This window comes from Eucyclogobius newberryi, unplaced genomic scaffold (assembly GCF_026437365.1).
Source record: "Eucyclogobius newberryi isolate DKJ021-1_F unplaced genomic scaffold, fEucNew1.0.hap1 SCAF_13, whole genome shotgun sequence".
Classification (NCBI taxonomy): Eukaryota; Metazoa; Chordata; class Actinopteri; order Gobiiformes; family Gobiidae; genus Eucyclogobius; species Eucyclogobius newberryi.
Genome location: NW_027315757.1, coordinates 31,579,159 through 31,594,025, shown reverse-complemented (window position 1 = coordinate 31,594,025; position 14,867 = coordinate 31,579,159). Strand labels below are relative to the sequence as shown.

Here is a 14,867-nt window from a genome sequence, read left to right as displayed (position 1 = left end):
ACTTGGGGAAGGACCAGGACCACAAAGCAGATTTGTGAAGTCGAATCGAAATGTTTGGCAACAAGAATGATCAAAAGTGCCTTTTTGTTAAGCTTATTGATCAAAATAATAGACGAAAGTGATCAGGATTTGTACATTTTATAATTCTTTAGCTTTGATTATTTAAAAAATAAATAAATAAATAAAAAATAAAAAAAAGGGTACAAATATATATATTTGGAGCTCTTGTTGCTAATTTATATCGATATCCAACGTATAAGGCATGCGACAGTTCGCCTGGCAAATCCTCCCTCTATAGAATTTACACGTCTTTGTAAATGTGTAGTCTTGTCTGGCTTTGCTTGGCGACGTTAAACTACTCATTACATTGTTGCTTTGCCTGGAATGTGTCCAAGGCGTTGAATTCAGTGATCTTGTATTTACTCAATTGCAGATGTTTCACTTAAAAAAATAAAATAATAATTCTTACTGTGGCTCACTTCTCCACAGATCTGACCTGTTGTCCTAGTGCAGTCACCCACTTGTCATGGTGGAAATGGATACATCTTATTCCATACTGTGTCATGGTTTAGCCCTGGTCCAGTCCATGTTTAGTTCCAATAACATCTTTACGGAGACAAGCAGATGCCATTGCCTCCATCAGAAAACTTACTGTACATCACAATAGTAGAAAAAGCTTCAGTTGTAGTCATCTGGACTCAGTTTGAAAAAATAGACGTTTCGACTCTCATCCAAGAGTCATTGTCAATAACAGAATTTAGGTCGAGAACTCCGATATTAATACTGTTCTGTGGTAAGACCCGCCCATTGGGAGGAGCCTTCCTGAAGTAGAAAGAGTTGTTTGTTTCAACAGAAACTCCCCCTTGTATCTACCGAGCTAGCCTATTCAGAATCTTAATGGGCTATTAGAATCCTCTTTGTCTTTGTGAGACCCTGGCTCAACCACCCTGAGTACCTGATTAGCATCTGAATGTCCTTTACCTTTCCAGGGGTTCAGAATCCCATTATAGATAACAGGAAGATGAAACCTAAGCCCTCCATTTCTGTTTAAAGAAGGTCTTTCTTTTTTAACAAAAATAGCTTCCTTGACTCCTCTTTCAAACCATCTTTTCTCCCTGCTTAAAACCTTCACCTCACCGTCTTCAAACGAGTGATTAGAGGCTTCAAGATGGAGATGCACGGCGCTCTGAGGTCCTGAACTAGTATTTCTTCTGTGCTGATAGAGCCTCTTGTGTAGAGGCTGTTTCGTCTCACCTATGTAACGTTCTTTACAACTTTCTTCACTGCATTGGATCGAATAAACTACATTGCTCTGTTTTTGAGTCGGCAACTTGTCCTTTGGGTGAACCAGTTTTTGTCTTAGGAAGGCTCCTCCCAATGGGCGGGTCTTACCACAGAACAGTATTAATATCGGAGTTCTCGACCTAAATTCTGTTATTGACAATGACTCTTGGATGAGAGTCGAAACGTCTATTTTTTCAAACTGAGTCCAGATGACTACAACTGAAGCTTTTTCTACTATGGAACACGCCTGGACGAATGAGGGATTACACCGATGTACATCACAATGACAATGAGCTGCTCGGACAAAACAAATGAAACGTTTCACCCGCAATCTCTGGAGTATGCCCAGCAACAGGAGAAGTGTGCTGGGTGACATATGAAGCGTGTGCTACTGGACATGAGCGAGTTCTCCTCATGACCTGTGCATAGGGGACAATCTCTGTAAATGATTCCTTTTGATCACTAAGTCAAACCCATCTACAAGGTCACAGCGATTCTAGATCCACGCTACATGAGCTGATTAGGGCTCTTCATTCTTTTCATCTATGCCATGTTAAATTTAAATGGGAATATCATTGTCTCTAGTGATGCCATGTCATGCAGAGTCAATACACATTTGCAGTCATAGCATATTTTGCAAAGAGAACTCGTGGCTGACGACGTGGCATAAGCCGTCAGAACGATTCAAGGCACTGGAGAATACACAAATATTACTTTCTCTAATGATTCATGCTCAGCACAAGAGCATGCGTCACATTAAGCACAGAAGTTCAATGTCATTTAAATGTCCATTCATTCATGACTTATTCTGTTCATTTTCTGTTAATACTAATGATGTTTTCCAATTCACTAAATAGAAAAGCATAATTTTTAGATAAAACATGTCTTTAAACATTAGTTGAGGCTTAATTATCATAAAGTGAAATGTCAGTTAAATTAAATCACAAAAGAACAGAAATATCACATACCTATCCATTCGTTTTTTCATCAGTGCTTTTTGTAGCATTTTTTTACTAGAAACAATACCCTTGGTGTTCAAATTTTGCTTCATATAGTGTCTGCGTAATGACGCAGACACTATAATGACGCAAACATATAATATATGTTCTACTGTTTTTGAGTATCTGCGTAATGACGTAAATCTGTGCGTTTCAACTCAACGCTTTAACCGATTTCAACAAGTTATACCTCATTACGATTGCTTTCACAGTATTATGTGTGCTATTACTTTTGACATTTGAACAACTTGTACTTTTTGCAGTATTTTCAAAAGTGTTGGTACTTTTTCCCCATAATTGGGCATTAGAATTATTATTATTCTTTAGACTTTATTCTTTAGGCTTTATTCTTTCTGCCACAACAACAACGACAACATTTTTGACCCCCTGAACGTCAATGAAAAGTCGCGGGTCACCGAGGCTCTCTCTCTTTCTCCCTGCTCAGGTCTGCGTTCAGCACAATCTTGCAATATGTCAGGACAAACTACTATTTGAATCGCAAACTACGCAATCATCAACAGTGAATTACTGAGCTTCGTTTGGTCTGCCGCAAAACGCAACAGAAAACATACACGGGTGGGAAGGGGGTCGTGCGGGAAGGCGAGATCCATCATCGCCGCTTGCGCAGCTTTAATGTAATTTGTTGTCAATTAAATCTGACTTTTTATCTTAAGTAGTACCACCAGTACTACTTACACACATGTAGTACTTTTACACACATGTTGTACTTTTACGCAAGAATGCAGACACTTGCAATGGCTTCAGCCAATGCATATTATCTAGTTCACAATATTATCTAAATGTTGATTCATTGGACACCTCTACTCATGAGTCAGTCAAGAAATCATACAGTACTTGTTTCTCTGCCATCTGCCAATTGGATCAAGCAAACCTTACAAAACTATGTGAGAGAAAGCTTTGGATAAGGACATCAGCTTGTGTCATAAAAGTTACTTTTTACCAGTATCTTTTCCTGTCCAGCGACAGAATGCTTTTCCAAACCTTCCAGCAGCCATCAAGTCATTGATACGACCAGGATGACACGGCACAGCAAATGGGAGTCAGTTGTGATCTGTGGGTTCGCTCTTTCACAAATCATTGGAATAGCTGCTGTCAAGCTCGGGGTAGCACAGGCCTCCACGTAAGTTTAGGCGTTTCATCTAATACAGAGGAGTCTAAATGAAGTGTAAATATCATTATACAGACCTTTATCAGCTTACAGCCTCAGTTCATTGGCGCAAAGAGACTATAACTGCTGGCACTCCTACAAGTGGTGATTGTGTAACTTCCTGCCACCGATTACAGTGATAGTGGTTTAATCTGCCAAAAAGTGGCATTTTGTAGAAGATCCAATAGAAACTGCTGTTGTCATGACAATGTAATGTTATGTGAAGAGAGAGAGAAAAATAAATGTTGTGATGCAAAGTCAACTTGGCAGACTATACATTTAACAAGACATTTTATAATAATACGGTGATGCTATAGTTAGCTTATAGCTCTTAAGCTGATTTCACATTTTCTTAATTGAAAGAGCAGCTATAACATAATAAGGGAATCCATTTGTAAATGCCTGAACCGTATTGAATGTGTGACTGCAGTTCTGAGATTCACCAATAACAGCCTCACTACAGCTGAGGGGTGAAGCGCAATGTCCGGGGGTACAATGACTGTACACAAAGAAATTATGGATTTTTGAGTGTCATTTCTGAATTTTATAACCCGAACTATTGCTGCAATGGTTAGAACCCCCAAAGAACAGCAATAGTATTTAAGCTTTGTTTGAGAATGTTAAGCTCTAAAATCACCATCCAACCTTTATTGAACAACTTTAGAGTCACCAATTTACTAGAGTTTAAGTGCTTCTGCAGCCAGGAGCAGAGGGGGTATGCTGAGTAATGCTTTAGCATTGAACACCATGACTCGGCAGGACATACGCAAAGGGGTGCATCCTGTCACTTGTGTACCCCGTTTATGACTTCATACGATTTGATTTCATAAGATCACCTACAAACTCTGACCATTTATGCAACTTCAAATCAGTGCAGCCAACATTGGATTACAAGCCAAAACAAGGATCATATATGTCCAAAACTAAGCCTGAATTATAAAGTTGTCTTTCATTAATATGTAAAATATAAAGTTATGGATTTTACCCTGCAGCTCCAGGGGCAGTGGGCACCACACATCTCTAGATCTGGAGCCAGGCTTCATCAGGACCACCTGAGCTGGAAGAATTTCTTCACTGGTAAGATGTATTCACATGTATTCATTATCATGGGACATTGGAACGATACGTGTTTGCTGAACTCAGCCCTTTATCTACCACAGTATTACAGGAGGAGCAGGTGTTTTCCACCTCCGGACAGCTCCATTACCTCTCACCAGTTTCATCAAGTGCGCACCAGGCTCACACAAGCAGAGAGCTGCAGAGAGCTGCAGGATGGGGCCAAAACACAGCAAGTTGAACACACGGCACCATAGACTGACATTCGTTTTTGACCATTTTTCCCTCAGGTGCTGTTCATCGCAGCGGCTCAAGGACAAGCTGAGCCCAGGATTAAGAGCCAGTGGCAGCCATCGGGCAGTCAGGGTTCTGCTGGTTCTGCCACGATTATACAATCCTATTGGAAATTAAGTATCTGCTACGCCACGTTTAGGGCAGACAAACGCGTTTGTGTGTGACATTCAAGCGAAGCAGCGATCCTCAAGCCTTGCACCTATTCAGTTGTAACATAACGCCCGACATTTTGCGTCGAGGCTTTGCGTTTGCTCCAACGCTGAACAGAAACGTGTAAAAGCATGAGAGCGGTCAACAGAGAAAGAGGGATATTCCTTACCCGGGTCGCCATCTTCGCGGTTGGGAGCTCGTCAATGCAGATAGGGTCAGTGATTCTCAGGACAGCGAGGACAGCGGAAAGACTCGCCAAGTCTGATTTTATAGGCTGCGGCGCATCGGCCTCTGATTGGCTGCTGCCAGCGGAAACGTGCGGCAGAGGCTGATGCTAGTGTGCGGTGCAGAGGCTCACCCCACTTTGTATTTTCATGTAGGCTCCACCAACAGAGGACCTCACGTGGCCATGTGCTCACGGTGACTTCAATGAATGACGTGAGGCTGCGGTCAGTTCTCACGCAGCTGCTGGACACGTCAGCACCACGGACAGTGCCAGAGCCCTGCGCCCAAGAACATCGCAGCAATAACTGAATAGGTTTATTGCCAAAATGCACAGGCTGGGAACAGGCTTGCTTTGGTGATTCGACGCAACATACTGTGAATAGTAAAGTATATCCAATATTGCCTGCATGAAAGAAAACACAAATTTAATAAGATAAAAATGGACTTAGTATGTACTCAAAATGTATAGTTAAGTTATAGTCGACCTCTGGTATGCCTAGTAGGCCTACAACCATTATGAACAAGCTAAATGCCAACCCAGCGCGATAAAAGGCATGAGCAAATCTAAATGGTACTTCAAATGTAAAAAATAAATATTTTGGGGGAAATAAGAAAACGTAAATATAAAAACTGTCGGTTAAAAACTATTTGCTGCCTCCATGTGGCCAAATACATGTCAAAGGGAGGGTGAGGCATACAAACGTTTTACCTTGGTGAGCACAGAATATCTTGCCCATTTCTATCAAACTATTAGATTAAACAAACCACGCGAAATTCACACAAATCAGTCCAATTCAATCTTTAGTGTCACGGACATTTTTCTATAGTATTAATAATTCCACAAACTAGCACCAACGACTAAAAAGGTCTTAATGAGGTGCAGGTAAAATATTGATTTAACTGAAAGTTAGAAAATTGCTCAATTAAAGACAAGCAAACCAACCAACATTTGCCAGAAATAATAAATTGTCACAAGTATGGTGAGGACCCAAAAGCAGCACAGGCAGACAGAATATCAGTTAGTAATTACCTTTATTATCACAGCAGTTTTAACAGTTTATACAGTGGCAGGGTGAAAAGCCTTGGCTCACAGTGATCTTCTGCCAGATCTGAGAAGGAGCGAGTCTGGCATCGCTGACTGAAGGCAAAACTAACAACAGGTGGACTAACTAGCAGGCAGGCAGGTTCAGTGGTGAACGGTTTAGCCACAGAGCCGAGCAGGTGTCTAACCAGAAGCGAACAGGCAAAACTCGTGGTCGAAGACAGAAGGCTGAAGTAACATCCAGGGCAGAGGCCAGGTCGGCAACAGGTGATCAGTCTGGGGAAAACCGCTGGAAAGTCAGGCATAACACAAAAACAATCTGACACATGTGCAGAGACAGAAGCAGGCTTAAATGCAGCTAGAGCTGTCACAGGTGTGGAGAGTGGGCCTGATGAGGAGGTGTGGCTAACTGGCTGACAGGAGATGACACAAATGTGACTGTGACACAAATGGATTACTATCCCAGGGAATCCCTTGTCTTGTCTTTAGACCCTCCTTCTCGGCAAAAGGGATGTGATTCATGTTTTTTGATTCAGGAAAGGCCTAACCCTGAACCCTGAAAGCTGACAGAAACATGTTTTGAATAATGTCTATGTCTAACCATAATTAGCTCACGTGCCGATAAACAAAATGCCTTCATTTGAAATGTATTACCTTATTAGTTATTTCATGATTTACTTTATTACTTATATGATTATTTGATAGCAATACAACATTTCACCTTCTTTATAAACTTAATAATTCTAAGTACCCATTGGACCCCCAGGAAATACTGACTAGAATAATAACAATAAAAAACTGAAAATGGTGGCAATTACTAGCAATATTTGGAGCTAGGATATCAAAACTGAACTAAAAAGTTTTGGTTTGCCTAAGAGCAGTTTCAGCTTTGACGAGCAGGTCGGATCACACCCTTCTCAACCTGGACACGGACTATTTCAGCCACTCCCCTCAGGCAGGAGGCCACTCCCCTCAGGCAGGAGGCCACTCCCCTCAGGCAGGAGGCCATTCCCCTCAGGCAGGAGGCCACTCCCCTCAGGCAGGAGGCCACTCCCCTCAGGCAGGAGGCCACTCCCCTCAGGCAGGAGGCCACTCCCCTCAGGCAGGAGGCCACTCCCCTCAGGCAGGAGGCCACTCCCCTCAGGCAGGAGGCCACTCCCCTCAGGCAGGAGGCTACGGTCCATCCGGACCAGAATCTCCCGCCACAAGAACAGTTTCTTTCCCTCTGCTGATGGACTCATGAACACTTCTAAACCTCTGTCACGTTAACTATAATTTAACTATAGTTTAATCAATCACTTTCTGCTCTGCATCTGTAAATTCAACTGTACATTTTGTGTAAATAGTAAGCCTATTTTTATCTTATAGCAGATTTAAATTGTTTTCTTTTAGATTTTATATGGGTTGTTTTGTCATTGTTCATTGTTTTATGTTGCACCGAAATGTGTTCCTAGCAATGGCAACAAACCTTTTCTGATTCTGATTCTGAGACTCTCATAGGGAGGTGAATACAAGGAGGAGGTATCTAAATTCCAATGTATACAGCTTGCCTTCCTTGTATAGCCTCAATCCACATATTTTCCACATTACTGATCAAGATAAAATAAAGTGTATTATTTTGTTCTTTGAGAAACTTTAAGATACTTCTCCAATCAATCAAGGCCTATAAATATAATCCACATGACGAAATGTGAGAAGATCACTTCTTTGCTGCCTGATGTCGCAATATACTGTAGGTTACACCAGAAGTAACACAATCGATACTTCAATATTACGTGTAACATAAGATGGTGAACTCTCAGAACACGGTGTCCCACATCTGCCTGTTTGCTTTAGTACCAGGGACAGCTCCCCGACGCTCCCATTGGCTGCGTGAGCGCGCGGCCGCCGATTGCCTCTGTCCCTCCAGTGAACAGTGACGGCAGCTCAGAGCCACGGGAGTGTTAGCATCTCTGCAGCAGCCAATCACAGAGCCTCATTTTCCTCCAACATCCAACCCGAATAACTGCAGATGCCCGCATCAAAGCCCCTCTCACAGCGGAGGGCATAAGCTGCTATCTATTTTTGGAAGCTGAAGTCGCCATTTTTGTTAGTCGTTTTTGCAAGGCTTTTATTTTTCTCCTTCCCCCATTTCTGAAATTTTAGGTTTTTAGGGGTTCAACCTTCAGCAGCGGGGATTTGTAACCGCGACTGCTTTTATTATTCTCAATGGAAGACACCTTCCTACTCGAGGCGACCGAAGGAGAGGGACATATTTCTCGTTTGCTTTGTATTATTACCGTTTCCAGCGACGACCCAGTGATTTTAGACAGGCCTGCTCACCCGCACGGTACCTACCAGAGTGAGTATACCGCGGACCAGCTATAACCCGTAAGGTTTTTGGGGGGCAGTGGGCTTTTCTGGGCCGGTTAGTGAAAAGAAGCCGTCGCATTGCTTCCCCATCTGCGCAGTGACGGGTGGAGGGTGAAGGTGTGATTCATGGCGTTAAACAAGAAGAGGCTGATAACCAGGCTACAAGGTAAGACAACAAAACCAATCCTTATCCTTATCATACTTGCCAATATAAGAATATGCAAACCGTGTACATGGAGTCAATTTAGAAATTTATGTCAACATAGTGTCCTTGCCTTCTCTTAGACTAATGGTCCTGTAAGTGGTCAAATTCCAATTAAAGACCCTGATGCCTTGTCTTGGGTGAGGTGCTTCACATTTGGCAGTGCGACTCCATCAGCTCCGGATCCTCCAGCCACATGGAAAGGGATGAAGGGCTATTTTCAAGGCTTCCATTTTGGAGCTAAGATGGATGCTTGCACACATCTCTTTCTGTCTCTGTGGCCTTAGCTGGTTTCTTATATAATCTAGGTGAACACTTCAGAGGCCTGCTGGCATGACGTGACCCTTTGTAAATATACAGTGAATACTGCATGGTAGCACAGTGACATGGAATTAATATTCATATTGCTAGATTGAGATGAACATATGTGCATAAAGTGTGTTTACAAAAATGCTTTGATACAGGACATTTCAATCTGTATTGTTTCATTACTTAAATACAAAAAAAATGTTCTAATCTAGAATTATGTTATCATGTTTGTTTGTTGACTACTGGTTTCAATGTAATTGCTTTTGGGAAATTGACTTAATTAATCTTACAGAGCATGTACTATTCTGAAAATGTTTGCTGATCATAAGCGTAATGCAGCAAATTTAGCAGACAGAGATTAGTTAAAGGTGCAATATGTTATGAGTTTTGGTGGAGGGTCATAATCTGCTTGACTAATGAAAAGTGAATTGCTTTGCCTCCACTTTATGGAAGTATCTACACTTTATTTTCTCAATCATAGTAAGTAAGCAGGATAGTGAAGTGCAGCACGCTCAAATTGACAAACTACAGTAGTCACGGAAGTCTCAAAGCCTCCTGGTTTCTGATGACACCATAGCCTCCAACAGGGCTGTAGTCTATACGTGTAGGCAGGTAAAATATACACTAAAATACATAATCAAGCTCGATATAATTGATACATAAATAGTGGCTCCTTCCTCTGTCTGACAAAGGAACAACAGCACACTTCAGAGTCTTAAAACCAAATGTTTCTGTTTTCTTTACACACAGATTAAATATCAGCAGTAAGACTCAGGTTTGTCTGGTTGGACTCTGTTGACTGCGCACTACCCACACCCTGGTCAGTCATCATGGGTACGGTCCTGTCGCTGTCGCCCAGTTACCGTAAGGCGGCCTTGTTTGAGGACGGCTCTGCTTCTGTGGGCCACTACACAGCCGTCCAGAACAGCAAAAATTCCAAGGATGCCGCTGCAGCCAAGTCCCTCAAACGCCCCTCCATCATCAATGTGTTGCCATGGAAACGCATTGTGGCAGTGTCGGCGAAGAGGAAGGGCTCTAAAAAGCTTCAGTCTGAAGGAGTGGATGCTGGGAAATGCAGTTCTCCAGAAGGTCATGCTGCAGGAGGTGCTAACTCAGCCTCGAACAGTCTGAAGCTAAAGAAGTCGCAGTCATGTGCTAACTTGTCGTCATACACATCGGCCCACGACCCCTCTGCCAGTACCACTACCTCCTCCCACCTGCCCACCTCCAAAACACTGGCCAATGTCACTGCTGTTGGGGCCAAGAAAAACTCCCTCACAGGTTCAGGGATTCAGCCTTCTACAGCCACCGGGACACCCAAACGGGTTATTGTTCAGGTCAGTTTTAGAATTATTAACTGTTTTGGCAATATCTTTCCATAAAATGATCATAGGTTTACCCTAAATATCACATCCAGTTATAATTTTGACAAATGCAAGCATTTTTTAACAAATGCATTTGCCCCTCTCACAGGGCATGCACTTTGCCATGTTGTCATGATGAATACTCTACTTGGCTCCACTGATTGTTGCATTCTCCCTTTAGTTTTTCACTTCGTTACATCATTATTTTGGAAGGCAAAGATATACCAGGGTTAAAAAGAGAAGAAGACATAAGTTTAAGGGAGAAGATAACCCTAACTTCACACATTTAATCTGTTTCTCAAATATTGCCTTGCACTGACGATACACTTTTGTTTGTGATGTACCATGCCCAGGCCTCCACCAGTGAGCTGATGCGTAGTTTAGGTGAGTTCCTTTGTCGACGGTGTTACCGCCTGAAGCGGCTCTCTCCCACTGACCCGGTGCTGTGGCTGCGCTCGGTGGATCGCTCACTGCTACTCCAGGGCTGGCAGGACCAGGGTTTCATCACTCCTGCCAACGTGGTCTTCCTCTACATGCTCTGCCGAGATGTGGTGTCTCCAGAGGTGGGCTCGGAGCGTGAACTGCAGGCCTCACTGCTCACCTGTCTCTACCTGTCCTACTCCTACATGGGTAACGAGATCTCCTACCCCCTCAAGCCCTTCCTGGTGGAGGCGGAGAAGGAGGCCTTCTGGGACCGCTGCCTGGATATCATCAACCGAATGAGCGGCAAGATGCTTCAGATCAACACTGACCCGCACTTCTTCACCCAGGTGTTTGCTGACCTGAAGAACGAGAGCAAGAAGGAGGAGGAGAAGACTATGCTGCTGATAGGGCTGGACCGATAAAAGGCTTCTGTGGGGAGTATGTGTGTTGGGGGGTGGGCGTAGTCTTGATATTAATGATCAATAAGGTCATGGTTTTGCCATGTGGTACGTTCTAAAATGTGTCCACGCAGGAGAATAGACAAATCAAATTAATGCCCTGTTTGTGTGACAGGGAAAGTTGAAAAGATTGCTCGCAACTATTAGAATTTAAAATTTTAAAGATGGCACTGGAATTAACGCCGCATAATATTTAAACTAACACGTAGTGAACAATATTTGCCATGGTAGTGGCTGTTTATGTTTAACCAAATTAGCTGTTAGTTAATTAAGACTTCCATTCACTTAATTAGGTAATGACACACAAACAAGTCTAGCAATATGTGATTATTGCTCAGTGGATCTAAACACAAAAGTGCCAAACAACATAATTGTCTTTTTATGGAAGAAGTAATTAAGACCAATTATTCAGAACTTACAAGCATGTCTAAAATAACGGAGTAGCTGTGGTCAAGCCAACTGATTGTTCATTTGTGCTCTTGGCTAACTGATTTCCCATATTGAAGGTTTGTTATCTGACCTTGTGACAAACAAAATGAAAATTCAAACTCTGACTGACCAGAAGATCTAGTCATGAGTGAATGATCTGTTATTATTGAGACATAGCTGCTTTGTCCAAACTGGTATTTAGCATGAAGTCACATATATTTTGCACATGTCCACCTATGTATTGCCAATAGCGACATCATGTTTTGTACCAAACCGTATCGCACTCTCCAACACCAGCTGAGAGATACTGTGTAAGCTTGAATAATATGAAATATGACACTACTGAGCACTGAACCCAAATAATGTAATTATAGTTATATGAATAGTTTACATTGACGTGTTGGAGAGCCTCATCACTAATAATAAGTGATGATAACAACCGTTGGTATAGTTTAGTTAACATGAAACATGGGAATTGCAATACTAAAAGACATATCTAAAATATTCTAACACAAATCACCCCCTCCAAAAGTTGACATTATGTATAATTTGGATTTTGACAAAGGGTCTTTATAGCTTATATTGTTGATTCTGTGCTATGAAAACTATAATGAACTATAACTTTGGTAAATCCACATTTATAATAATTTTTACACAATGTCAATTGGAATTTGTACTTCCTGCACTTTTCTCTCATGCTGTATATTAGTTTGACAGACTTGCAGAGAACTTGTGCGGTGAGAGTGATGGACAGGAGACTGCACACATCGGAACAAGAGTAAACTTGTGTAAGGAAATGCAAATGTGCGTTTTACTGTTGTCTTGGGAATCCCTGCTGCTGTTCGCTTCCTCCGTTTCCAACTGTTTCCCGACAGTAGATAGAGCAAAAGTGTGGCCTCGCTCTCCTCTGGTTTGTGGTCAAACTCACAAACTCTGCCTGGAACATGCATGTGTGCTTCACCAGATCCCCAGCATGCTGCTTACTCCACAGACTGAGCAGTGACGCTCCACGACTGAAGGTGATGGGACGTCTGCAAGAACTCCATCTAAGGAATATCTACTACAAAAACTCTAAATAGACTAGTGCAGTATCTAGCTGTATTGATCAAAAGGAACCATCACATCACTGATCTTAAAGACTTTTGTAAAGCTCTACCGTGGGCAGAGATTCTGTGCCATATTATTCAAAAGACTGATCATTTCATGTATGGAAAAACATGAGTAAACTGGAAGTGTCTGTCCTGAACAAGAACGTGGACTCAGAGAAAACACTGACTAAACTTTTCCAGTGTTGCTTTGTTACACAAAGATATCAAATGGAAATGTGTTTGTACACTACATTGGAAAATAATGTCAACCAAAGCTGAAAAAGTCAGCATTCTCTGAGCAACTTTTTGATTTCCTAACCCAGAAACAACTCATATGAAACAAAATACCCCCCCCCCAAAAAATCTGTGGAAGTTTGAATCAGACATCAGCACAGATACAACTTAATTTCCGTGTCCATATTGCAGTCTAGTCTAACTGCACTGAACTACAAATATCACATGAAGTTAGTTTTTCTGCCCGGTTACTGAAGAAGCATGAACTCAGCTCACTTCCTTTTGAACTTTTAATTGTAAGATGGATGAGTGAGACACAAAGTACATTGAGCCTGCTTTGTACAAAGGCCCTAGTCTGGAGGTGTTACAGGGAAAGCTGTTATGACTGACGGTTACCAGGCTGTAATACAATATGTAGCCTTGATGCAGACCCACACCTCATGAGACAAATATGCATCGTAATAAAAAGTTTGTCGAGTTTGTCTGCAGTAGCAAGGATAGCTGTTTTCCTTTGTGTTACTGAAATCAGATCTAGCAGACCTTATTTGTTTAGGTTTTGTTGTATTGTATGGGGTATACAGTCTGTAGGTACATCTTAACACAGTGAGTTTCTTAATATATTTATTACAGGAAGCATGTTGAACAATCTAACACAGCATTTGCATAGCATCTGGAGACTATTTTGATATGCTAAATGTCTGTGGAGCTATCCCGTCTTCTGGTTTTAATATGGGCCCCATCCATCAACATTTAAATACAAGACTTGATCATTCAGAAAGGAAAACAGGATACCCAATACAACCCAAAAACAAATCTGAATCTATAACTTAAAAATGTGAATAATGCTACTATTAAAGTATCAACAACGCTGATATTTCTAAAGTGTATTGAAATTATAGCAACATCATGTCACTGATCAGGAACTGTCTTGAATGTGAAGAGAAGTGACTGTTAACTCTATGACCCCTTTTCACAATTATTTTTACATTTCACGACCACATGGTGTTGTGTTTGGATAAATACTGATGTATTTATGTGTGAGACAAAAAACTGAGCCATCATGTGGGTCCAAGGAAAAGACTAGACAGAGGAGACCCTGCTGCCACCACCTCAAAACTGTGTGCCATATTTGATCTTGTATGTGTAAAATACAGAGCCTATGATAAAGAGGTCTTTACAGGTTTTCTTCTTTTTCATGTGTGAATCGTGTGTAAATCGGAAATGTTGAACAAACATTAAGGCTATTAGTGTCACTGGAGTGCTAATGCTGCAGTCTATGTGGATGTATGAAATATGTATGTGAGATACGTATTAGAACTGTTACTACTGTTACAAGTACTTTATATAAAAACTGAACAACTGTGGTGTGCTTCTGTTTGTTATTTACAGGTTTCTATGTGGATATATGATTATTGCTTTTGGGATATGGACAAATAACTGATTAATCCATATTAAGGGGGTCCAAACTATGGCCCAGGGTCCAAACGTGGCACTTACACCTATTTTAATTGGCCCTCAAGTTCTTAATGATCACCATGGGCAGTACTAGCCTGTACAGAAACTTAAAAAAGAAAACAATCATAACCTCATTATAACAACATGTTTAAACAGACCTGACATTTAGGTTCCAATATCCAGATTCAACTTGACTTAATTACATTAATTCCATAGGCTATATAGTCAGCCGTCTGTCCATGGGAGTAGGATCTCTCCTTCACTGTGGTTCTCCTTGAGGTTTCTACTTTTTTAGTGTCTAAACACAGGGGAGGCTAGGACCGTTATCTGTTTGTT

At 41.6% G+C, this 14,867-nt stretch overlaps 2 protein-coding genes across 2 annotated transcripts in view; one reads left to right on the top strand and one right to left on the bottom strand.

Annotated features, from left to right (window-relative positions):
• nsfa (N-ethylmaleimide-sensitive factor a) overlaps positions 1-5,277 on the bottom strand; it is a 33,093-nt gene extending 27,816 nt beyond the window's left edge. The window contains exon 1 of the mRNA XM_072443531.1: positions 5,120-5,277. Coding sequence (XP_072299632.1) covers positions 5,120-5,131 — 12 coding nt within the window. The 5' untranslated portion in view covers positions 5,132-5,277. The remainder of the gene's footprint in view (positions 1-5,119) is intronic.
• A 2,891-nt stretch (positions 5,278-8,168) lies between these two features.
• LOC140358599 (cyclin-dependent kinase 5 activator 1-like) lies at positions 8,169-11,558 on the top strand. The gene is made up of 3 exons (XM_072443529.1): positions 8,169-8,735; positions 9,831-10,417; positions 10,798-11,558. Exons 2-3 carry the CDS (start codon positions 9,911-9,913, stop codon positions 11,287-11,289), a joined length of 999 nt encoding a protein of 332 aa, XP_072299630.1. The 5' UTR covers positions 8,169-8,735; positions 9,831-9,910; the 3' UTR covers positions 11,290-11,558.
• The last annotated feature ends 3,309 nt before the right edge of the window (positions 11,559-14,867 follow it).

Excerpts from the sequence above, each read along its gene's own strand:
- LOC140358599 (XM_072443529.1), top strand. The coding sequence starts at position 9,911 with ATGGGTACGGTCCTGTCGCTGTCGCCCAGTTACCGTAAGGCGGCCTTG. Across the intron at positions 10,418-10,797 it reads CCAAACGGGTTATTGTTCAG|GCCTCCACCAGTGAGCTGAT; the intron begins GTCAGTTTTAGA and ends TACCATGCCCAG.